Source organism: Sinohyriopsis cumingii, chromosome 16 (assembly GCF_028554795.1).
Source record: "Sinohyriopsis cumingii isolate HCF-2022 chromosome 16, ASM2855479v2, whole genome shotgun sequence".
Classification (NCBI taxonomy): Eukaryota; Metazoa; Mollusca; class Bivalvia; order Unionida; family Unionidae; genus Sinohyriopsis; species Sinohyriopsis cumingii.
This window is the reverse complement of record NC_142976.1, coordinates 56,761,964-56,787,529: the sequence shown is the minus strand read 5'-3', so window position 1 is coordinate 56,787,529 and position 25,566 is coordinate 56,761,964. Positions and strand designations below refer to the sequence as shown.

The following is a 25,566-nucleotide window of genomic DNA, read 5'->3' as shown; positions in this document are numbered from 1 at the left end:
TAGGTTGACCTGGTCTAAGCATGTCCATGTGTTTTAACATTGACTTTTGCCATACATATTTCTCAGGGTGTGTAAATAATGACCTTCCAAAGGAATATGGATCTATGAGGATTCAAATAAATTGAATAATCGGCTGTAAAAAGTACATGTATTCAAAAAAAAATTAAAACTACACCCATTAGTGAAGTAGTTGGTACCTAATGCATACAATATATCTATGACATACTATAGGAGTTTTCAGTAAAACAACATGGCCTAAAATCTGCCAGCAATGGCTGATCAAGGTCCATGCTGTTTGTTGGTGGGTCCAACTTGTACACAAGTATCAATGGTCTTTTTGTGGCTATCCATTTTCATGGATGTGTGAAAAATTTCAGTTTCAATGGTACTTAATTCATGGACTGGTGAAGACTGTTGTTGTCTGTCAGAGCTTTAAATTATGTTTGAAACATCTACAAAATCGACATAAAAAATTGGTACCCAGCTTAAAAAAAGTGAATTCACAGCATCTACTTTATCGATAAAACAATAACAAATCTTTTAGAACACTTCTTCTAAACAGGTGCCAGCTGCAAAAAACAAACACATGTCCTCTTGTCCTGGACAAGTTAAATTTTCTTGGAAATGAGTGGTTGCCATGTGCTCATCAATGGCTATAAGCACAATTTTCATAAGAAAATGTTAACGCTGTTTACTTTCTGAATGTCTTGCAGCAGAAAATACTTCTGACCTATATCCAGAGCTGAAAATTACTGTGATATGAGGTCTGGGCCCAAACTCTTTTTTAAATGTGAATTTAATTAGTACTTAAATGTATTTATCTCTCTTCATATTTTTAACTGGTTTGTATCATGATGCAGGGAGTTTTCATTCATATCGTATAGATTACTAGATGATACCCAGATTAGAATACAAAACATCATTGATAGTTCAAGGTAAAATGGCACATTCAAACCTGCCTTACTAAACACCTCTATATAAAGGACACATGCTCATAACAGACACTTGAATTCTTATCTTTACTTGCACAGTTTACTTTTTGATCAAGGACATTTGTCAACAAAGGACAAAGATGTACAAGTCCCTTGAGAGACTTGATGGTTTCATAGTACCTGGTGGAAAGGGTCTATTCTTGGAAGCGCAATTGTGGAATCTGTGCTTATTTAGACACATTCATGCCAACGATCAACCAAATGCACAAAACTCACACCTCTATTCCCTTTTATTCGAACAAGGGGGTGATTCCCCACCCCACAAAGTTATAAAAAAACACACAGACCCTACAAGGATATGGGTTAATGTGATTAATTTAGTTTCCAGCTGCCATGTGGAGACAAAGGAAGCAAGTACAGGTAATTTATTACTCTGTGTATGACTCTCATCATCAACAATGGCAGCAGCAGTAAAAATGGAAGAATTCTGCCAACAGTAAGAGTTTAGCAGCAATTTGCTTTGATGCCACTATGGAATGTCATTAATGACAACACATCTCATAGGCCTCAAGACTGGCACTAGACCTTCCCAGTAATTACCATGATGGTGGGAGGTAAATTATTATTCTAGTGTACATATAGTTCTGAATTCTGGTTTGATAAGAAAATCTCAATTCAAATACAGAATTTACACTAAAAAAGTGTTCTGATCCACACTGTTCATTCCCTATTTTGCCAGTGGAGGGGGTGAGTAGAGCATGGGGGCCTGGTAAAATTGCCCTTCAGCGTGCATGTACAATGGACAAGTTACTACTATCATATACAACTACCATTTAACTCATTAACCCCTGGAGGTTTTTGTCATTTTCGCATGAAATGTAAGTAAGAAACACAAAAAAATTTGGGGGCTATTTCTTAATACATCCTAATGCAACGACTTCAAGAGATTTCCCGTTATCCTAATGCCTAGTCGTGTCAGAAACATCATTTTTCATTGGCTATTTCACTTGCGCATAAGCAGAAGGGTAAAAGCTGGAGTTCTTTTTATTTTTTGCTTAACGGACCCATCATTTTCATTATTGAGACCACTATTTATTACAAATGCCCATCTTATCCCACTTTTTGCAAAGGTTTCACCTGTCTGTGTGCAGTACAGACTGGTCTGCTTTAGATCTGAGGCCAAAAAGTATAAATTCCAGACATAAAATCGGATTCCAACCACAGGGCAAATTTTGGGTGACCAAAAAAGGGGTCCAAAAAATTAGGTTTTTGCCTTTGTATTTTGTAGTGCAACTAGAATGTCCAGATTATTTGATATCATTGTGGAGCTACATCTGTCAACCTTTCTGTAATACCACCCTCTTTAGTGTATCATACACGACTTTGACGCTACAGAGTTTGGCAGGTGGCTAATACCTCATGATGCAAAAACATGGCACCAGGGGTTAACGAGTTAAGACATCACATTCAAACTCAAGAAATATGTTGAGAGTAGGATGAATCGTAAACGTATTTATCTTCTATAGTTAATGGTCACTGATCCAATTCATTTCACATCAGTCCTTGACAAAATTTACAAAACTAGCTGACTCAGTTTATGTTGTAGTGCACATATCTGACTGGATGCAGCTGAAATCAAATGAACCATTCAGATTGCTTGTTACATTTATCAAGGTACCATTTATACTCGCATATAAGTAGAGTTCAACTGCAAACTGCACAGACTCAGATCTGCTGTTACATAATGCACCAGTGGCTCTGGATCTAGGAATAATCAGCAGAAACAACAGCATAAACCCTAATCTGCAAGCACATTATGCAACCATTGATCAGGGTCTATAAAGTAGCCTCAACAGAAAACACTAGCAGTTTTTCAAATTTAAACTATTCCCCCACACAAAGATCATGTAAGCTGCCATACTTAACATCTAATATCCAATCCTACATGTAGAAAATCTATGGCAATGGATATTGCATCCCATTGTCCTCCCAAATTTTCAGGGACATGTAAAATTTCAAAAGGACAAAGAAAAATGCCAGACAGAGCACCAGTAGTGGTACAAACAAAATGGATAATCTAAGCTGCCTGAATGGTTTTGATGCCCTAATTTTTGTCTGCACTACACTATCAGCCTTTCTTTGGACATTTGTAGTATTGTTATAAATGATTAATCAAGTGTGTTAAGTAACCCATAAATGCATTTCGATGTATGAATACCCTGATCACCTGAAAAGGGCTGCACTATGGAATTTTCCATCTGGCACTTGGTATTATTTAGCTTAAATGTTCACTCATAATAATACACTGTAATTCTAATGTTTTCCAAATTATTTTTCTTGTCAATGTATTAATTTATTAATTAAATAAAAAATAGTGTACTTGCAAGTTTTTCTCAACTGAAATTAGTTCATTTTTTTCCAGCTTCAAAAAATATTTTACAAATATGCTTCAAAACACAGATCTACAGGTATGTGGTCTAGCCCACCTGTGTTGCACATGGGACAATGTAGGTCTGCCTTTATGTGTTTATCTACATATGCTGTAAGAGATACAGACTATGGGGAATGATTGGAATGTGGCTTATGGCTATGGACTAAAGCACAATGTACAAGATTTCTAACTTGTTCCTGAAACTGTGGGGTTGGGAGAAAGGCTATAGGGAGGCATCATGGGATGATGATAATGATGCAGATGATGTATAAAGGCAGCTGTTGTTGTTGCTGTTGTTGTCACTGCAGATGCTCTATTATTGCTTGGTTTTGTTGATTTGGAGATGATGACTTTGTCTCTCTTGTGACATTTGACTGCTTACGTTTACATATATTTAGCCATGTATACATTGTTTGCAACATTATTTTAATTTAAAAGGTAATTTTCATTTGGAAAAAAAAATCATCTGAATATATTACACGAAGTTAATCAAGGTGAAAGCCAGAGTAGCTTTAGTAGAGTGTTGGAATCATAATCCAAGAATTACTGGTTATATACCCACTCAGGGTCAGCTGCCACAATGAAACAGCACTAAGTTCCTAAACACTTGGAAACAGTTTTGCATAATGTACATTTGCACTGGAATTTTTTTAAAAAACAATATTGGCTTTTTTATCTTCTTCAAAAACATTACTCAAAGCAAACCCATTTTTTCCCAATCGTTTGCAGCACATGTTTATAAAAATAACTACAACAATTAAATCAACTACAACTGGCTATCAGCGACACCACAGCAACAGACAAGAATAGTTTAATACCAGATTATATAGCTGGCATGACAAACAGACATAGGTGACAGATAAATCAAAGTACCACTGACAGGTGCCCCTAACCAAAACAGGTGATTTATTTTTCAAAAATTGCCCCGTTTACTTCAGTGGAAGTTTTTCAATAGCCTTAGTCATTCAATGTATATTCACAAAATTCTTTGGTTGTGATATGTTAAGCACAAATCATAGAGGGACACCACCATACCAAAGAAGCATTACTTCCTTTGTAACATGACTCATCCATACCCTATCACTTTAAAACAATCTGAAAGTTAGAAAACTATTACAAATGTCAACACTTTCATCTTGTACAACTTCATTAATTTCAAAAGATGAAATTTTAATTGAAATATGATACTTACCTACCTAATATAAACCAGGTGAACTTTCTCTATTTTGCTAAAGGTAAGGTGTTTGGATACAAAATTGTTTTTTTTTCATAAATAGCTGTAATACCTACAACCTACACAAATTCTTCAAAACATATTTAAAGAACCACGTCATCTTAGCTAGCTGTCTGTGATTCGAACATAGCAAATTAACTACAAATGATGTACTTGAGTGCCTGCATAAAAGCTTATAAGATGTCGTTACTATCCCATATTTCTTATAAGCTTATGCGTTGTAGTGTGTGTGGGGGGGGGGGGGGGCACAGGACCTAGTCAATAAAATTTACTAATAAAGCTAAGCATGATGAAAACAGTGTCAGAGAAATGTGATGAACTACTAACGCACATCATTACAAGCCATATTCAACAGTTTATTACACTTTTTCACCTGTGACTGCCTGCATTATGATTTCCTCAATTCTCATGGCTATGCATAAATCTACTTAACCAATCACTAAGTGCAAGCAACATTATCTGACAATGTTGACCCAACATGACCTTTCATGCTGTTTGAATGAGCCAATCAATGTAGTGATAACAATATTTTCAACATGACCACCGATGTAGTGGTAGTACGAGTCAGTCTGCACCATTTTCATTTAGGACCAACAAAAAGTCTTCTGATTTGGACTAACAAAAATAACTAGATTTTCAAGAGGGCTGTCATGGTTGACATATCAATGTTTTCCTCCTATACTTATATGCAGCAGTATAAAACAATATCAGAACATTCTAAGGAAGGTTTACTTAAATTGTCAAATGTATTCACCCATGACATGTCTTAAAAACCAAACCTCATCACAATATGAGCTAGAAAAGAAATACAGAAAATAAATCAGAAGTTAAGCTAGGTAAGGTATGCACATTGTCATAGGTCTTCATATGCATGCAAAGAGCCATCAACTGCCACATGCAGATGGTTTGAAAGGTTGACCTTTCGAGTCTTTTCGACTGAATAGCATCATTTTAGAAACTGTATGATGTGTACACGTTAAAAATTTTGGTAAACATTGCAAACTTATTCCATTCTGAAGGAGTAGTGATAACAAGATTTTCAAGATGAATACTGCAGTGGCCATATTGGGTATTAAAATGGGACCATTTTCATTTATGAGCAACTAGACATTAAAAGAAGTCTTTTGTGTGAAAACCCCAGGAATAACAATAACATGATTGTCTAGATTGCTGCTGTACAGCCATATGTGAAAATCTCATCAGAACCAGCTAATTTAGTACCCACTAGACATAAAAAGTCTACGGTAGTAACAAGATTTTCGAGATGGATGCTGTAGTGGCCATACTGGACATCAGACTCACATTTTTAATTTTGCTTTTTTCTTTCTTTCTGTGCTTGTTGAAAAGACTTGGAACATGGTGAACCAGAGATGTGGCCAGCATTTAATCTAAAGGGGGAACTCCTCACTTTTCACCAAAATTTAGAAGAGGGGTTGAAAAACTAGGGGGTGGCAGGTGAGACAGTCAGAGTTCAATATATTAAACTCTAAGAGAAATTCAAAATTTCAGTCCCTATATCTTCCTGCTCTAAATTATTACAGCTCCATTCAAATCAAAATCAAAAAGATGTCTCCTCTAGTTGTATACAAATTAATCTGTTGATTGTTTCTGGGCTTAACCTGTTCCTTATGTGTGTATGATCATGGTTCAGTGCTGAAAACCTTCCACAGTCTGCTATTTGAAAGAACATATGTATAGCCAGTTTAGCCAGCTTGAACATGGTGGGAAACTGTTCCTTCATGGTTGTTATGTATGATTCTCCACAGCTCAAATGCACTGCCTCCTGTATATCTCTGCTATTGAATAAGATTTTTTTACTAAAATGACCCCTGCCAAAGACAAAATGCTTTAACGACAGATTTCTTCTCCTTCATACTGCTGTATTGGGGTTTTAAGTCCATCAATGCCAGTCTGCTTGCTCAGAGGTATTTTGATTAAACATATCCATACTTTCTAATTACTTTTTAAATTATTTTTTATACAATGTATGTTAACCCTTAGACTGCCATGTAGTTCTGTAGTGCAAGATTCCCTAGAAAAGAAATGAACATGGCACTCATTTCAAACAGTCTGTATTTTAATCAGATGTACAGCAGATTTACATTCAACATCTTTTGGGGTTCGAAATCACTCCAGGGTGAGACACTTTCCCAGTTCCAATAATCTGGCATGCTTCAATACCATAAAAATCGCTGTCATCACTATCATCAGCCAGTATTTGCTGACAAAATCTTCATCTGAAGATGAACTATGCTGCAAGTCTGCCAAATGGGATTTTCTAGTTAGTCCATATTTTAAACGAGCATTTGTAAAACTTTCTTGACGAATGAACGGTTAAAACTAGGACAGAATATTTGTTCCATCGTGCACAAGGTGCCTGTCAAATTAAAGAACCATTCATGTCAAGCCAAAGTATCCAGATATGTAAAGAGTTGGCAACCTCAAAAAAGATATGTTTTGACATTTGCTACAAGACCTCTAAATAGCAGCATGATTTGTGTCACGACAAGCACTTTATGGGTTAACACAGAAATAAAAGTTCCACACTAAGCAGAGTACAATTTTATAAGCACAACTTCAAACTAATTTGTGGACATTTTGGAGCATCAGTGCTCTCCAAGTGCACAATTCTTTTTTTTATGCACATATTCACATGCCTAGTCCAATAAATCAGCCCTATAACTGTATTGATACTGATGGACTAATTGTGGGACTGATGTCGCCTAGTCATAACATTGAGGTTTTGTCTGCAGACAGATCTGCTTTGTGAACTCCCGAAAATTAGTTTAAATTATGCATACATATCAGTGAACATTTTTGAAACTTACCAGTATTTATTTCTTCTCGAGTAATCGTCAGTTGAAGGGTCCTTTTGGCAATATGTACAGAGTACTTTCGGATCCTGTTTTACAGCTTGTAAAGCAACACAGAATAACGCAACCCTAATTCCTTTGGCAATTTTAAATTTTGTGGCTACATACGGCAGTTACCATGTACCGGTAAGTGTCTAACTGTACAAAGACAGATTTGTATGCAGCAAAATTGCACGTTCTGATTTAACAGGAGACATCAGACCCACAAATAGTCCATCATTATCAAAACAGATATTCTGGCAGGTTGATTTATCAGACTACTGTGTAACCTGGCAGCATTTCTGTCAAACATACCTTCTCAACCACCATAACAAATGTTGTGCATTCTGATTGGATACAGGATCATTAGGAATTCTATTGACTCATGAGGACAGTCCTCATGATACGGCCACAGGATGAAGCCAGTTCCACTGAATAAAATTTTTGCTCATTAACCCATCTTCCTCTGCAGACTCTGGCTGACCTCATTTTGGTACCAGAAGGCTATTCATACTAGGATGACTGCTTGTGTCAAAATTATTGGAACTTTGTAAAAACTGACTTTTTTAAAATAAAAAAACAGCTATGTCAGAGCAATCCAAAATCACTAAAACAATGTAACAGGCTGGTGACATCACTGACTGAGAACCTACTGATCATGAAAAAAGATATTCTCTAATTCTTTACAATTCACTCACTTGTAGCTCTATTAAAGTACAAGTTAATCTTGATCAATGATAAGCTTGCCACATGGCCAAAGTAAAAAAAATCAAACTTCTTGATGACTTAGTTGCCTAGTAGTCAAGATGCAAGGCATAAGCTTGCAAATGATACAGACAGGTTAATTTATGTATGCCATTCTACAACGTATTGCCTTTCTTTATATGCAACCTTTCAAATTTTACTGTGCTTATAAGACACAAGGATACAACCTGGAGAAATGGCTTGGCCTCTTTTGAAATTTAGCTAAACAAAAAATACACAGAAACAACTTTTAAAAAAAAGATGTAGTAATTTTTCTTGCAATGTACTATTTTAATCATTCATATGGCCCAGTTTCTCCATGAAACCTGCGAATTCCTATCTAAGTATGTAGTGTTCCTTCTTAATAAATCATGTCAAGAACGTCAATACAGACTTCATTCCATACTGAGTAAATACATAGCCCCTAGTTCAAGAGGGATCTCTCTGGATATATTTAAATCCAAACTGAACCACTGTTTTGATAACCCAACAAAATTTACAATCTGCCAAATGCACTCAAGTTAACAGTGTCCCATTAATTTCTGTCAATAAACTACTTTGAGCAAATAGTAGGCCTCCCTTAATGCAATTAGAGGAGCCATAAAAATATATCATGGTATATGTGAGGTTACCATATACTGGGGTACATTATAGGTAGTATTGGTATTAGAAATGTCATAGACCCATGACCTTGTAAATGGGATCATGCCATGGCATATGCCCAGGCTTCCAAGCTATGCACTTGGGGCATGGTCTGACCCAGGGAGCAATACTGCATCACTAAATGTATATTTGCCTCGTCCTATCCAGACAGTGTAATAAGGAGCTTAGTTTCCATTAGTTGCCTTACTAGCAAGTCCCCTACTCCTGATGTGAGAACAAGGAGTGTATTGGATGCACAAGTGCATATATCTCCTGAAGTCTACAAAATATATGTCATACATTATTCCCTTGATAAGGATGTTCAAGTTTACTCATTTATATGTGATAGGAATCATGTATTCTAGGAATTTCATGCTTTACTTCTCATACAAACTGTGAGAGTTGTGTTTATTTATATGTCTGAAATCATATGAATCATGGAGGCTAGGAATTGATATTACTATGCGTGGAAATGTAATGATAATGATTGCCTAGTTAGCAAAAATTGTAGTTTAGACAAGTGAATTCCATTAATTCATTTGCAGAATTAAGTTGTTAATTCTTTTAACACAGAAAATCGTTGAGTGCCAAGCATCATTTAGTCCAGTTAGTAATTTTATAGCCCACAGTAGGGCACATACAGTTTATTGTGTCTAGATTATGTCAATTCAATATGGGCTATTAAGCAGTCACTAGAAAGAGACATTAATTTACTGACAACAAGGTGTATATCAGCTGTCAAGCTGCGAAGTGACCCATAATAGCCTTAGTTTCTGTTGAATTATTACAAGTTTATTACTGAGATAACAAGAGTAGGGATATTGTGTGATCCGAGAAGTAAAAAGGGCTAATATTTAAAATGCATATTTTTTTATTTATCCTAACGGGGGTGAGGGGATAATAGCTCCATACATGCACCATACAATTGGAAATGAGAGCAGACAACCAAGTCATTAGTTGATGACCCAGACAAGGTTATAGAGTCTCAGGGATAGAAGGAAAGGGAATATGGTGACTCTGACCTGTCACCAATGTTGACCTTGAAAGAACCAGAAACAACCAGGTTATGCAGAAATGCCATGCAATTTGAGTTCAATCTATTACTCGATTTCATGATAAAATTTGTCTTATTGGTATAAAAAGAATGCCTAATTGCCGTTTTTATAGCATGGTAATTGTATTTCTAAGAGAAAGTGTATCATTCAAATGTTATGTTCAATTTCACTATGTTTATGTAATTGATTAAACTTATATGTTACATATGGGGCTCGTGTTATTCTATTCTATATCTCTGCTCAGATCTTTGTTATTCCATCCATTAATTTCATATTTTATTTAATTATTTACTTGATCCAGGCAATAACACTGGTCAATCATCCTCAGGATAACGATAACCAAAAACCGTCACCCAGCCGCCTAACATGGCATATATAACAACAAACCAGTATTCATAGTAAATGAAGAAATAATAGGCAGTGCAACCCAGTAATGAGAAGGACTCAATGAACTGAGAACTCCATGAATGACTCACAGGTTACTAAAAGTCCTTTTCTTGGAAAGGGGGAGAATTAGAAACATACACTCAGCAATGGTATTCCAAGGCTCAGGATCAGCTACAATGTACATAAGAATGTAGCAAACAAAAGTTGTAAAAAGTTGCTACAATGTAAGTAGTTCCATTGCCACCATAACACAGCTAGACTCTTAATTAGTGCATTAAATAAAAGTAATAAATATTATAGTATAAAAATAGCTAATGAATTTCACTACAGGCAATAAAGTATACACCTTTCCCTCAGTAACTCACAACGGCAAATACAATGGTAAGTCACAGGGGCCAGAGATGGCAAGAAAAACAAATTTCAATCAAAAATATTGTGGAGGGAAATAGTGTAAATGCATGTTACTTGTAGATGCAGCTTTTCTTCTGAAACTAATTTACATTATATTGTATGTATGCTTTACAATGTAAAAAAAAACGTAAACTGCTTAAGTAGTCTTGCACTTAGACCTTTGCATGGGAATTTTTATAAAATAAAACAGGATGTACGACTTGAGAAACACTTCCCGCTTTCTAGTATAAACAGGAAATTTTAAGTTTTTCCTGATAAATTTTTTTTTTATGCATGAAAGGTCTCAAACAATAGTTGTCTAAGTACATCATGTACACACATCTAAAGTAAACAGGGCTGAAAGAATCCCACCAGTAATTTGTCAACTTGCATAGACCAAAGATAGTCAAAGACTGCAAAAAAATTAATACTTTTCCAATATACTGGTAAAATCATAATATTAAGACCGTACATAAACATACTACACACACGCTTTCTGGTGTTTTTAAAGCCAAAAAAATAAGCTCATGTGTGTTTATACAATAAAAACAAAGCCAAATTAAATATGCTCATTAGATGATCAATTTGCTCCAAAATTAAGAATATGTAAAAACTTTCTTAAATTAAACTATTCATTCATGGCTGACAGCTTGTACATAAGAAAACATTACAAATACACACACATATAGTTCTATAATGATAAATGTACATTTCACTATCTTGAAGCACACATCAAAAACAAACAGACATGACTGACACTAATTTAAAAAATAAGCACAAATGCGTATCATCCACATTTTTAAGGTACTTTATGTAAGATGACATTATCAGCAATGGACTCCTATTCGAAGGGTTGCGGGATAAATACCCACCCAGACCAGTCTTGGTTGGCTGCCTCAATGTCCTTGGAAAATGCACTTAGCTCCATTTTCTCATCATGACATAGCCAATAGTCTGTTCAGTGCTGTTAAAACCAACCAAACATCGAAGCAGCTGTACTTACCCATCCACTGTTCATAGCGTTAAGTATCAGTTGTGTTATTATTCTGATTTACAGGATTTTTTTAAAATTGTTTTGCCCTGGCTTATTTGAAGACACAATGTACATGTACAGAGAAGATTCTTCAAAGTATATGCATCAAAGAGTTACAGCAAAGCTCAGATTCTCCATCAACATTCATCTGACCAAAATGTTCCACTATAAACCTTTTTCCCCCACCACTGCAGCCTACAATAAGATTTCACCTTTTCTAATTGATACGCACAAACATGCTTAACCAATCATTACAAGCCCAAATATAATTTTCTGTTAACCCAACATGGCATTCAATGCTGACTGAATCTACCAATGAAAGCTTCTCTTCCAAACAGTCACTTATTAATCAATGAATGGGTACTAATATGTTGTTGTGTTAGGTTTTGTTTTATTGCATTGTTGATGCAGGGCTTGTGTTTTGAAATGCACAATTGCTCTTACATTCCGCCGTGCTTCTTAAATTGCTTCAGGAAGAGCGATCCATTCTCTCCCTAGTCTTGCTGTTCAGAACAAAGCTTTCCAGATGTTTCCTATGAGAACTTCTCAATTTTTGTCAAAGATTTCATGGCAGATGCCTTTCACAAATACTTATATGTTTATTGATTCTGCCATTTTGATATATATCATGTGCTGTAAACTATGATGTGCCAAAAAATTAAACGACGATGTAACTATTTGACGAAAGCGAATAACTCTCAACACTACCAGGAGAGCCGTTCACAGCTTTATTGCATTATACAACTCACGAGCCTTTTTGATGACATTTTTTGGTTATTGGTTATTGATGAGAAATGAAGAAATCTTAACAAGCATCATAGTTGAACAAACGGGCATAGGTACTCTCCAATTTCTCTCTAGAACAAGAAGGGACTGATACTATGTCGGGTAAAATGAAAGAGTTGTGATAAGATTTACTGTGGTGGCCATCATGGACCTCAGATCAATTGCATTTTTATTTTGAGCCAAGCAGACATCATAATAAGTCTTTTAGTGAAAACCCCATGATGATATGACCATCAATGTAAGAGTGACGAGATTTTCAAGACCACCCCTGTGTCAGATGTACTGAACCCAAATTAGCACCATATTCATCTAGCATGATTATTTGTCTTTTGGGGAATTTTAACACAGCTTTTCACATAACCACACTGGCCAAGCCTGAGACTCGAACCCATGCAGACATGAGGTGAGATAGCAGTGATAAGGCAAGGGCAAGCACTTTAGACCCTCTTCTACCTGGGGAATCTCATTCAATTTCTAAAAATGAGGTAATTTTTCTGAATATAAGAAGGATTTACTATTGGAATACAGAGCTTTAAAATAAAATGTACAATATTCATCCATTCTGTTTATTTTGTCAGAGTGATTTAAAAAAAAAATAATAATGATATGCAATCATATACACCTAAAATAGCCCCAGAATGCAGTTCTTTGTTAGCACTACTTGCAAAACCCTCACAATCTATAACCAGGTAAAAGAAATGCATCATTGCTCTTTTCATCAGATATTAAAAACATTAAACTCAGTTATAACACTTTGCTTTTTACACATAATAGTGAGACGATGATTGGAAACCATAACAAAAAGATTCAAGCATTCGTAACTGATGAGATACATGTATCATCTGTTCCTTCCATTAACTTGCTTACAAAAAAACTCAAGATTTTTCTGATAGCCTTCAGGTATCCTATTTACAATAAACCTTTCAATTTACATTCTTTGTGATCCAGAAATTAAGAAATGGGTTGAATAAAAAAAGATTTAATGGGCTTATTTTAGGGAAGGAAGACAGCCCTGGATTCAATAGAAAATTACCAACGCAGATCAAATATCTGACATAAATATTCCTTGCTTGGACAGAATTATTAGATTGGAAAAGAATTTTATTGATTGCCTTCATCAAGTGTCTGTTCCGTACAGGTTTGTCAACAATACACTGGTAATTATAAAATGGTGACCTTTCCATCTTACCAGCAAGTTTGCAAGATTTAAATATGCAAATGATTTGCTTTCATTCTTGGGGGTTTACTGACAGCAAAACTAGTAACTGTGTCAATAAAGATGCACTTGTAACATCTGCTGTTGGTAGACATGCATGTCATGGTAATATGTCCAACTGCATTATACTGCCTAGAAAATATGTTACGAGCAGACATCAGCGACTTCTGTTAATAAATGTGCTGACAACAGCTATCATTCACCCAATTTTTTTAATTTTTATTGGAATGGATTGCCATCTGGGAATTCTGAAAGTTTTTGGTGATTTTGGCAATCACTAGTAATGACATGGTTGTACATACAGTATCAGTCCATAATACATGTCTGGTGCAACACGTAAGAAATGTAGTTGTATGGGGGGGGGGCTGATTTTAATTATGTAATATTTACCCACTGATATTGCATAGTTTAACCTTTTTCTGAATAAAAACCTTGATTGTTTGATGCTAATACATCCTCCCACTGATTGGAGAATTGCTAATAAGACTTGGTGAGCTTGTACCCTCTTGGATGCCCATGCATCAAATGGTCATCTTTTTAAATGATTTTTGTCAGTACATCAGAGTGAGGTGGGAGAGGGCATTCGGCAATAGTGATGGGTAAGTATTGCATAATTAAAATTAGTTTTACCCCCAAAGAAATCATTTTAGCAGCAGCAATAACTTATCCATCAGAACTGTGTAGCTGAAGGTGGATAGGTTGATGTGCTAGCTGATCAAAAGCAGAGAAGAGAATGGAATGTACTCATCATGGGCTATTTTGTGAATAACGTGAAACGCAAAATGTTCACTACAATCATCAAGATGTTAACCAAGTAGTTACTGCGATTTCAAAACATGCATGGAACATATGAACTTGAACTGAGAGCATTGTTCATACCAATACCAATACCTTTGTTTAGTCAGATACCTAGTTGTGCTAGATGCGTTTTTCTTTGGCTGTTTTGCTCATGTTGGCTGTTTTGCTCATGTACGTGCTGATAAAAGTTGGAGTTTGGTGGGGAATTTTTTGTTTGCTTATTGGATTCACCATTTTCATGTCCTGGTCATTTTTTAAAACTCCAAATCCCCAACTTATCCTACTTTTTGGGAAGGTTAACTTTACTGTGCGGGTTTCAGACTGGTCTACCTTAGATCTTGGGCCAAAAAGTCTAGAATCCTGACACAAAATCGAATTCCGAGAACAAGAGACTGTTTGGGGTAAAACAATTTGTGCCTGAAAAAAAGGTTTTTTTTCCCTCTGTATTTTGTAATGCGAACTAGAAAGGCCAGATTGTTTGCCATCATTGCAGAGCTACTTCTGTTTACTTTTCTGTAATACCACCCACTCTGGGGTATCTTTGATGAGCTTGACGCTACAGAGCTTGGCAGTAGCGTACAACCTGATGATGCATACACATGGTGCCAGGACTTAATAAGTAATCTGTTTTGCAACATCTAAATGCATTAAAAGATTTTTGCGCTGTGGTCCAGCTGTCTCATTGCCAACCCCTGCACTATTTCTCTATGGTAAAAAAAATCACATTATTTATATATATATATATATATATATATATATATATATATATATATATCCCAGGCTCTGTACATGTAGATAAATCTGAAATTAGTTCATTACCACAGAATGTAATGGTGCATTAACTCAACCTTACCTCATCACTTATGTTGCCATTTACAAATCAATAAATTTCAAGTTAAACAGCCCGTTACAAGCACATGATCACAAATACATGTATCTGACAATGCAAACTGTAAAGATTCAATTCAGTCACACGATGATGAAAATAAGAAAAGAATAAATGATATTTAATAAGTGTACCTAGTTTTCTGACACCCAAAAGCAGGACAATTTTATTACTGTTGTTAATCACCCTGACATCTTCCTTTAGGGACAGATCATTATTTTTTTAAATTACACTGCTCACTAAATAGCAACCATGAAGACCGCCTATTGTTAGTACTGAAATAATCTCTGTTTGACAGTAAGCATATATATTTCAACAGCTTTGTAAGAAGGCAAAATTACAAAAGCACTTCAAAAGATGATAGGAATGAACTACCCTTCCGATACAATAACATGCAATGAATCTGACCCTGGCATACAATAACTGTCTGATGGGAATTGACACCTATACCAGAGGACTATGGAAGTATTCTGCACCTGTACGTGAGATAACCCATAAGTTATTTGGTAGAATGTTAGAAATACAATATTAACCCATCAACTGCATTTGAAAGCAATCCGAGTGGAGACAACATTCCCTTTATCACCAACAAAACACAAAGAAGATGACTGAACCATGCAAATCAATAAGGGACACATGGCTCAATAGTTATGTTTCACACCTGTTAAATCATGACGGTACTATGTACCAGAAAGCTCTCTGACTAATTTGCACACATTTCTTTTTAAAACTGGAAAAGCATTAAGGAATAATTTTGCCATAAAAGCTGAATGTAAGCCCACATGGTTTAGTTTACTTAAATGGCAAATGCTTTTCTTAAAAATTCTGAGAACAAAGTCCATATTAAATAGTGTTTTGAAGAACTATTCCCTATTTCAATCATGTACTGTTTGCCGTAAATAAGTAGTAATTACTGAACCCCAACAGAGACAGAAAAGCATTAATTCAAACCTGTAAATTGAAACCACCTGGACAAAACCCACAACTGTATTTTTGTGCAGTCAATATCAGTACTAAGAACGTCTGAAATGCAAAACCAGTGATGCAAAAACGAGAGCAGCTTAAACCTTTTGGCCTCCAAACATCTGCCTAAAACTTGGCATGTTTAACCTATATTCTCCACACAATGGAACAGCATCAACAAAACTGCAACAGAACCAAAATAAAGGAAGTGAAACACAATGAACCTTTAACACTGCTTTTGTTGCAATCATATCTACCCTCCCCACTTTTCCAATTACACCTGGGTTCCCAATTGCAGAATTTCTGGAGTGTGCACTGTACAAGTTTAAAATGAAGTCAAGCTCAACCAAATTTTTTCTGGCCCAAGTATTAAATATCTACACTTCACATAAACATATGCAGAAGACTATTAAAGAGAGTTTACATGTAAAACCCAGTTTTCACCAACGTAACAATTATTTACTTGCCCAGGTTTCTTGGCCCACAAGTTTCATTTAGGAAAACTCAAGTGTTTAATCAATGTTATTTCTTGTCCACAGAAAGCTCACAGTTGAATTCATGAAAAGAAAGTCACACATTAAACATTCCAGACTTTAATTGCTGCTAAATATTACTTATATTACACTGTATATGTTCATGTGCTACCATGATAATAAAGTTTTGACATAAAAATGCTTCTTACTTACTGTCATTGTCATATGGTTTCAACGCCATTTTTCAGCACAAGATAGGCTATACATGGTGGCCAGTATTAATGATGGAGGAAGAACACAGGAAAGAACCACCGACTCATGAGAAGCTACTGGCAAGCTTTCTCACATACCCACATTAGCTGAGCCCGAGACTCGAACCCATGCAGACAGAGATGAGATGGCAGTGATCCATAACGGTGAGTACTTTAGACCACTCGGGGCCCCTTCTTAGTTATTAATTTCTTCTGTAATTTCTGAGAACATTACATTCCAGACAGATCAGAATGAGAATATTTATAAATTCTTAATGTATTGTTTTAAGTTGTTACTTGATGAATTTTGAGTACATGATAAATGGACACATTTTATATATATCTTAACCATACAGATACTATTGCTGGAGCTATTTTTATTCATTATGTAGTTGAAATAGATTTACATTCATTATTATCCAGATAATACAAGAAATCAGTTAAATATCTAGCGACTGTCCATCTGTTATGTGATTAACAAGTTAATGACAGCAATGCTCTGATGATCTATATTTGGAAAGGAAAACTGACATGTGTCTTCTAAATGTTATTTTATAGAAGACAAGACGCAAGACAAGAGGTGATGTGAGGTCTCGCTAGGATTTTAAAACTATGAGTCCCACCAGTTAAAGTTGCAGTCCCCTACCAGAAACATATTTGGCATACATAAAGTGGCTAATTTTCCAGATGAGTAGAACCAGTGGTTGCAATTGAGTTTAATTTTCTAACTTCTTTACACCACTGACATATAACTCTTGTCTGTCCATTAAACTCTAGAATATGAGTAAATTATGTCAGGCCAAGGAAAGGTCTTACTCCATGCACTAAGCAAAGCACCACACATAGTGTAGCAATAACAACGTAACTAGAGGGCGCTTCAGTCAGGCTGAGTGCCACCATCTTACTATTTTTGTACATAGAGGGTACCCCTCTTTATGGGCCTCTCAAATCATTGTAGAAATATTTGTAAAATCTTGTTTACCTTTCTGATGCGATATTTTTGTTTAGATCGTCTGCCAAATTAGTTCAAATAATGATTAATTAGTTCTCAGCCGCGTTTGTCTGTGTGCCATATAAGGACATTGAGGTCTTGTTTGAAAACATAAACAAATCGTAGTAAAAATACGGCTCAGTTTGAGTCAGAAATTCTGCGCATTAAAGTAAATACGGTTTATCAGCAGCTTTGAAATTCCACCAAGAACCCATTATTCGCCACTTCACTGATAATAGCATAGCACAAAATATCCAAATACGGTCTGGCAAACAATATATATCACGGTGAGGTTAGTGTAACCATGCCAATTTATGTTATCGTGTAAGGGCTTAATAAATTCAAAATAAGCCAAACTTCTTTTTAAAACACGATTATACTTAAGTAGTAGATTTCTAAACTACCGGTATCTGTTTTTCTGACTTTAGTGATGATTTTTGTGTGCTCCATTACATGATATGGGATCAATTCGTAGCCTCAACCACAACAAATAATGTTGAGGCTACGACATCATAACTAGGGATGCCAGTATTAGTGCCTTTCTGGTCACAGTCAGGTTAGAAATTATAAATCAATGATTCAGTTGACTTAGTTCTGTGCACTTTTTATCACATTAAATATTTTCGTTATTGAAATCGGTGGCGGAGGGGTACAAACTATTGTCAGATTATAGATACATAAATCAAATTGGGTAAAAAGTTAAAGGTCCACAATGAGAAACGGGGACATTCCACCAACTGGAAACACATTTATAATTTTTTGTTATTTGCCAATCAAATATGACTTGACTTCCTACAGTTAAAGCTTCACAGCACATGTTAATGCCATTTTTTTTGTTGCTCGCAATTCAAGAACAACAACTCTACAGTGTATGCATGCGCATTTTGAAACTGTTTATATGTGTGTTACATATTTCCTGAATACTTTTACAAAAGGCATTAAGCAGGGGTTTTTCTTAACACATCTTACCCATGTACCTAGGAAACAATGTTTTTCATAGCCAGAAGGACTATCAGAAATTTACTAGTTCTGCTAATCCTCACCAAATTGGCTTTAGGAAAACTTTTAACTAAAGAACTTGAAAAAATGGGAAAGAAAGCCTCATTTTAATACTAAGTCAAATTCCAACGTTTCAACCCTCTAGGGGGCAAATAAACCTTAGAAATTTATTTAGTTGACTCTGAATAAACTTAGCAGCATAAAAAGCAATTTCAAATTTTATCTATGACAGCTTAAACAAATTATGAAAACTGCTCATCCAGTAGGAAATTTACTAGCCATATGCTAGTGGTCCACTGCTAACTTCAAGCCCTGCACAGACTCAAGAGAATATACAAGGTTATGGTAACCAGGCTTTTAAAATATTCATATAACAAGTTTTGAAGTACAACGTATAAAGATATTTCTTCAAGTGACAACACACTAAGTGTTATTAAGAAGAAAATAATATATAACGAAACAAAACTTAATCTTTCCCAACAGGAGACTTGACCGATGCAATGCAACTCTTTTTTCAAGGCCAGCTGTACTGAATACAAAAATATACAAATGAATAAATATTCTAAAGATGTGCACTTATTTCAAATGCCTAGTGGATACATCAAAAAATTATACACTTAATTAAAATGTTTGGTACTGAAACACACCAACAGTTTCTGAACAATTGTGGCTAACTTATTTCAATCTTCATTATCCTGTCTTACTTGTTTTATATATATATATATATATATATATATATATATATATATATATATATATATATATATATACACATATATATGTGTGTGTGTGTGTGTGTTTGGAAACAAAATGCTTATCTCTGACACCAGTTTAAAATGAGAGAAAAAAAGGAATGCATAAACTGTTAATATGGTCTAAACTGGTTTAGAAAAAACTGATTAAAAAGGTTACTTGAGGACAGACAGGGAACTTCAAGGGATACCTACCAACTAGCAATCTAAACAAACTCAGATCAATACCTTTCTAATGACCCTTGATCACCTGGCCATTGTTCACACTTAAGGTACAATAGTATCTAAACAGTTTATTTTATAAACAATGCTCCAAGGGTTTAAAGCTTGGCTAGTCTCAAGGTATTTCAATTAGATAAGTTACATTGTGAATACATACTCAATTGTAAAGCCTGATTAAGACATGTTTTGTCTAGTTCAATACCACTATAATCTGCATAAATTGCTTTAACTAGTGTAATGAGTAATACTGTCAAAACAGTATGACTCATGATGAAAATGTAATTACTCTAATGGATCTGTGTCATAAATTATTACATGTACATGCTGTATTTACCGAGAAAATACAAGGTACTAATTTGTGTATATTGTTGGAATGCCACACAAGCCAAAACTGCAAATAAAGTAAAACTGCCTATATATAAAATTCATGTCTGCTCTTTGTCATGTAATCACAATCTGATCCATTTTTCATTTATATGTGGGATCAGAGTGAACCATGGATAATCATACATGTCCCAATGTAACTTTTAGGTCAACGTTAATTCTTCCATCTGAAAGGACCACGTTTCATTATTTGCACAACGTTTATGAGAGTTAGCAGGCAGTACACACTTTCTTTTGTTTAGAAAAAAATAAATAAAAAAGAAATAAACCTGAACTGCAACAGCCTGCAATCACCAATCCCCATGCTTTATACTGCACATACCAAGTAACACACACACACACAAATCAAACAGTGACAAAGGGGACAAAAGGCAAAATTTTGTAGCACATATCTGTATTTATTATAATTGTTTTCAAAGGATATAAGTATGCCCAGGAAGGGTCCCAAAACTTTATCCAAAACAAAAAATCTACACACAAAAAATCCAGTGATGCTTACAGTAACACGCTCAACCGCATGCTGCAACCTGCTCTGGGACACTTGTTTTCACAAGCATTACAGAAAAGTAATTTTAATTAATTTAAGTTCCCTGCCTTATCCAATGTCAAAGAACTGTTCTGTGGCTCAAAATAGGCTTGGAAAGATAAACAGAACCATGCTTGTGGACTGTCTCTTGTATCATATATCAGGATGTTGGTATTGATATTCTGGTCACTTGTGACTACTAGCAAAATATATGATGTTTTACATTAAGCAGATGCAATTTAATTCACGGATTGTTGGTTCCTAAAAAAAGTAATCGACATTACACATTACCAGTCTGGCTTAAAGTCTGTAAGTGACTGGTCTAATACACAATGTGTGCAATCAACCAAAGGCAATGATGTACATACCAAGAAGATGTAGATATGAAAACATACGTGCAATTTTTTATATCTACGAATAAATTACTGGAAGCTTAAATGGCATCAACACTGATATGGTAAAGGGTATTATTACAATCCAATTTGTTCAGTAGACTACCCTATAGCTGGGGCCCCGAGTGGCCAAGTGGTCTAAAGCGCTCTCTGTTACGGATCACTGCCATCTCACCTTTGTCTGCATGGGTTAGAGTCTAGGATTCAACCAATGTGGGTATGTGAGAAAACTTGCCAGTAGCTTCTTGTGGGTCAGTGGTTCTTTCCGGGGTTTTCCCGGGTTCTTCCTCCACCATTATTACTGGCCGCCATGCATAGCCTATTGTATGCTGAAAAATGGCATTAAACCCCACAACAACAACAACCCTATAGCTACTACTGTATTTACAGTATTTATTGGAACAGGATAAAATAAAAACAAAATTCCTGTCTCAGAATTTATAGTGAAACTTTTCTCATCTAGATAACATGTCCCAAGACTTAAGAAATGAAATAAATTGTACTTAATTTGCAGCACCCCACAAAGCAAGTTACAATAAAATAAGACAAATGCTTAAAACGAAAGAAACTAACCTTGTATTGTTATAATTTATTCGTCTTTTTTGTTCTTCATGGGAAATTAACAAAAAACATGTATTCACAAACTCTATATAACATATATGCGTAATAACACATGGCACATCGTTCATTTATGTGAATATAGAAAAATGAATTGTGTTTGGTTGTCCTCAAAGGTTTGAATATGTCATCAGACTGAAAGGCAACTGCCATTCAAGCATGACAGGTGAAAGGTGCAAAATAACCAAGAATGTGTTAAATCCAGGTTAACAACATGACAATATCTTGCAAATAAAAATCATTATTAGAAATACATTCAAGTGCAAATAACAATATTTTAACTAGCATGGTCTACAAAAATATTAAAGTCATTGCTGTATATACTCCCTGCAGACATCATTGCTCATTTGTATTAATCATAATTATAGATGGCAAACAAATAGAAGCCTGGGTGGTAAATAGACACACCTGGTAGTGAGTAATAAACTCACTTTTTGAATTTACCAGTATGATACCAAATGCAAAGGTTAGTTTATTACAAAAGAAAGCTGACCCCAGATGCTGACTTTGGATTCTTTTAAGTCTGCAGATACATATATATATATGCGAACATCAATGACCCAGCATGTCCCTGGAGATTTTGAGAAAATAAAACAATTCCATTAGTTCATGAAAGCCAGAAGAGAATATGATTTTGACACCAATATGACAACTAAAACAGACAAAACTGTGATGTGCTTTAATCTCATTCCTGAGCAGACTTTCTGTAAAAAGGGGGTTAAAAGTTTAAGAATTTGCATAACTTGTGCAGATTAAAAAAAACATCTAACTTTAGTCTTTACAGTTTCTGCAGCAGGAGATTTGTTGCCTCCAATGATAACTTTTCACAGCTTGGGGACCATAAAAGGTATTCAGGCATCAAAAGGATGGATTGTATATGTGCAGAAAAAGGATTGCATTGAGACAGTGATGCTGCAGTGGATTAAAGAGATTTATCTCAAATACACAGTTTAACAGATTTTTTTTACAAACAAAACTTAAGTGCATTTTTTAACATGGAATCTTCTATTGACTTAAAAATTTAAAAGATGCACCACAACTTACAACTAAAACAAATGTATCCCAGAACATGAAGTGCACATAACAGTAACTGAAATATTAATTTATGGTGTCCCAATAAACACGTTTTGAGATGTATAGTAAATATGGTTAAGTTAGATGCAGCGCACCTCATGTGATATACAGCATAACTTTCACACACTTTACTATTACAAAATCTTGACATTTAAATTGGTACTGTTGCATACATTGATGTCAACCCTGGAAAAGAGACATCATTTCAAATCCTGCAATCTTTAATTCTGGGAGAACAAAAATATGCTCACTTACCAAAAAAATCTCCTTTGTGTAACTTCTCCATTTCATCTTCAAGCTCTTGGGTAAGTACTGCAATCTTTCTTTCTGCCTCTGAGGGCCCTTTTAGCGGTGGTGTCACCTGGTAGGGCATCTGAGACTGGGGCCGCACTGTTGCTGATGGTGGTGTTTTTGCAGGTGACATCCTATTCATTGCTGGCTGGCCAGGAGAATTAGGAATGCCATGATTAATATATCTTGGAGGAACATTCCTCGGAGGCAAACCAGGTGGTGTTTCAGTAATATGGGGACCATGATATGGAGGGGGAGGTTCCCTAGGGGCTGGCGAAGAAGATGTAGAAGACCTCCGACTTGATGAGATTTTCATGTCATTTTCAAGCTGCTGTGTCAAAACTGCCAGTTTTCTCTCTGTGTCAGATAAACCATTTTGCAGAGATTGAGGCTGTTTCGGAACACGAGCTGGTAGGGCAGGTGGGGGTGAGACCTGAGGATTCTGAGGATTTCTTGGAAGACTGGAGGTATTGGCAAACATAGTTGGAATACTTTGGTTGTTGCCACTTGAAGTGGGATTATATGAATGTCCATACTGATTCTGGCCCTGTATACTGGCGATATTTACATGGTTCATGCTGACAGACACCTGAGGCGGAATGATACGAAACCGAGGGTCTGTGTTGCTGGGTGGTGCTGGTTCATTGAACCTTTCACTAAAACCTGGATTTCTTGATAAATTATACAGGCTAGCTTGAAGTTGATGAATATTATGTCCACTAATAAGGTGAGAACCATCATGGGGATTAGCCAAACTTGATCTTGGACTGGGAAATTTGTCATACAATATGCCACCTACCCCAGCCAGACTGGTTCGAGGACTGGAGTTTCTGGAGTCATTAAGTGAGACAAGACTTGACCGATTGCTACCAGCACTTGACCGTGGGGCATTCATAATAGTATGTCTATAATCATATGGAGGAGGGGGTTGTATTGCTAGACTTGTTCGTGGACTTGAATTTTTCGAATCAGCACCTCCACTACCAACACTAGATTGTGGGCTAGAATAATTTGACCCTGGCCTAGTTAATCCATGAATATGATTAGGCATAGACTGTCCTCCATTAAAAACTTGTATTCCTGGACCAGAAGCATAGGGGCTCGCAGGGGCAGGGTAGCGGGTTCCACTTATCATTATACCCCTATCTTGTGTCACGGAGGAAACAGTGCTCCCACCACCAACAGTATGCTGTTGCTGAGAGCTAATGTATAAGTTACTAGATACACTTACACTGTTAAAGCTTGGTGGGGTCCCCCCAACCATGTGTTTACCGTTCGGAATCATATCCACTGATGACGTACCTCGAATTGTTTCCGCATTGGAGAAACCTGGCAAATAAGATTTTGGTGTTGTATTGTGAGAGAAGTTGATCTGGCTTTGTTGTTGAACATTAGCCATTAAAAGAACGTTGTCATTATCTTGTTCCTTGCTGGTTTCACTAACAAACGATGGGAACTGGATCATCCAGTGGACGAAAAATTAAGATTGTTTAGAAAAGAAAGATCGCTAGGAATCCACTTCTGTGTATAATAAAGCTATTTTAAATTACTATAAAATCCATTGAATATCTTCTTCATAAAATATACATTCCATATCCAGAGAAACCTAATGATAACAACAGACTCGAACACCACAAACAAGTCACTTTAAACAACGGCCTGTTCACATTATTTGTCTACAATGGAAGAGCAGAAAGTTAGTATATTTCTCCGCAGTTTTGAGAACTACTTTAATACATACTATACTATTATATAAGTAGTACTTTCCTGTAACTTTCATTAGTATCTTCACGATAATATTGGTATACTCTTCCGAACTTCTAAATTCTTTCCCAACTTTTGTACCGATATGCTGCACTATGTTTTAATGTGCACTATTTTTTTGTAACAGGTGCTTTCTAATGCGTAGCCGGAAGTCAGCGTAATGCCGCATTCCGTTAGAGAGAGGGCAACTGTGTTAGTCATAGAGAATGAATCCAGGTATCAGACGAGTCGGGAACTCGTCTATTGTTGAAAGAATTATTAACCTCAGGAAATACGAGCGTCATTCGGCCGGGACTGAGTGCTTAACTTTTCTTGCTGTTATTTCATAGTATCTCTTTTTATAAATTTAATTCGTCATTAATTTTGTTTCGTCCTCTCTTTCTCGTTCACTCCTTTTGAAAAACAGTGTATTGTTTTCGTTTTGCAAATCATACAAGGTACATAATGCAGCATTTCGATACTTTTTCATTATTACATTGT

The 25,566-nt window shown here is 35.7% G+C and overlaps 1 protein-coding gene across 2 annotated transcripts in view; it reads right to left on the bottom strand.

Moving 5' to 3' along the window:
• LOC149780470 (uncharacterized) overlaps positions 1–25,103 on the bottom strand; it is a 106,003-nt gene extending 80,900 nt beyond the window's left edge. Inside the window, exon 1 of one of the 2 annotated variants that reach the window (XM_089937426.1) lies at positions 23,287–25,103. In XM_089937426.1, the coding sequence (XP_089793552.1) occupies positions 23,287–24,787 (1,501 nt within the window). In that variant the 5' untranslated portion in view covers positions 24,788–25,103. The remainder of the gene's footprint in view (positions 1–23,286) is intronic. The other variant, XM_089937424.1, reaches the window with a different exon arrangement.
• Between the last annotated feature and the right edge of the window lie 463 nt (positions 25,104–25,566).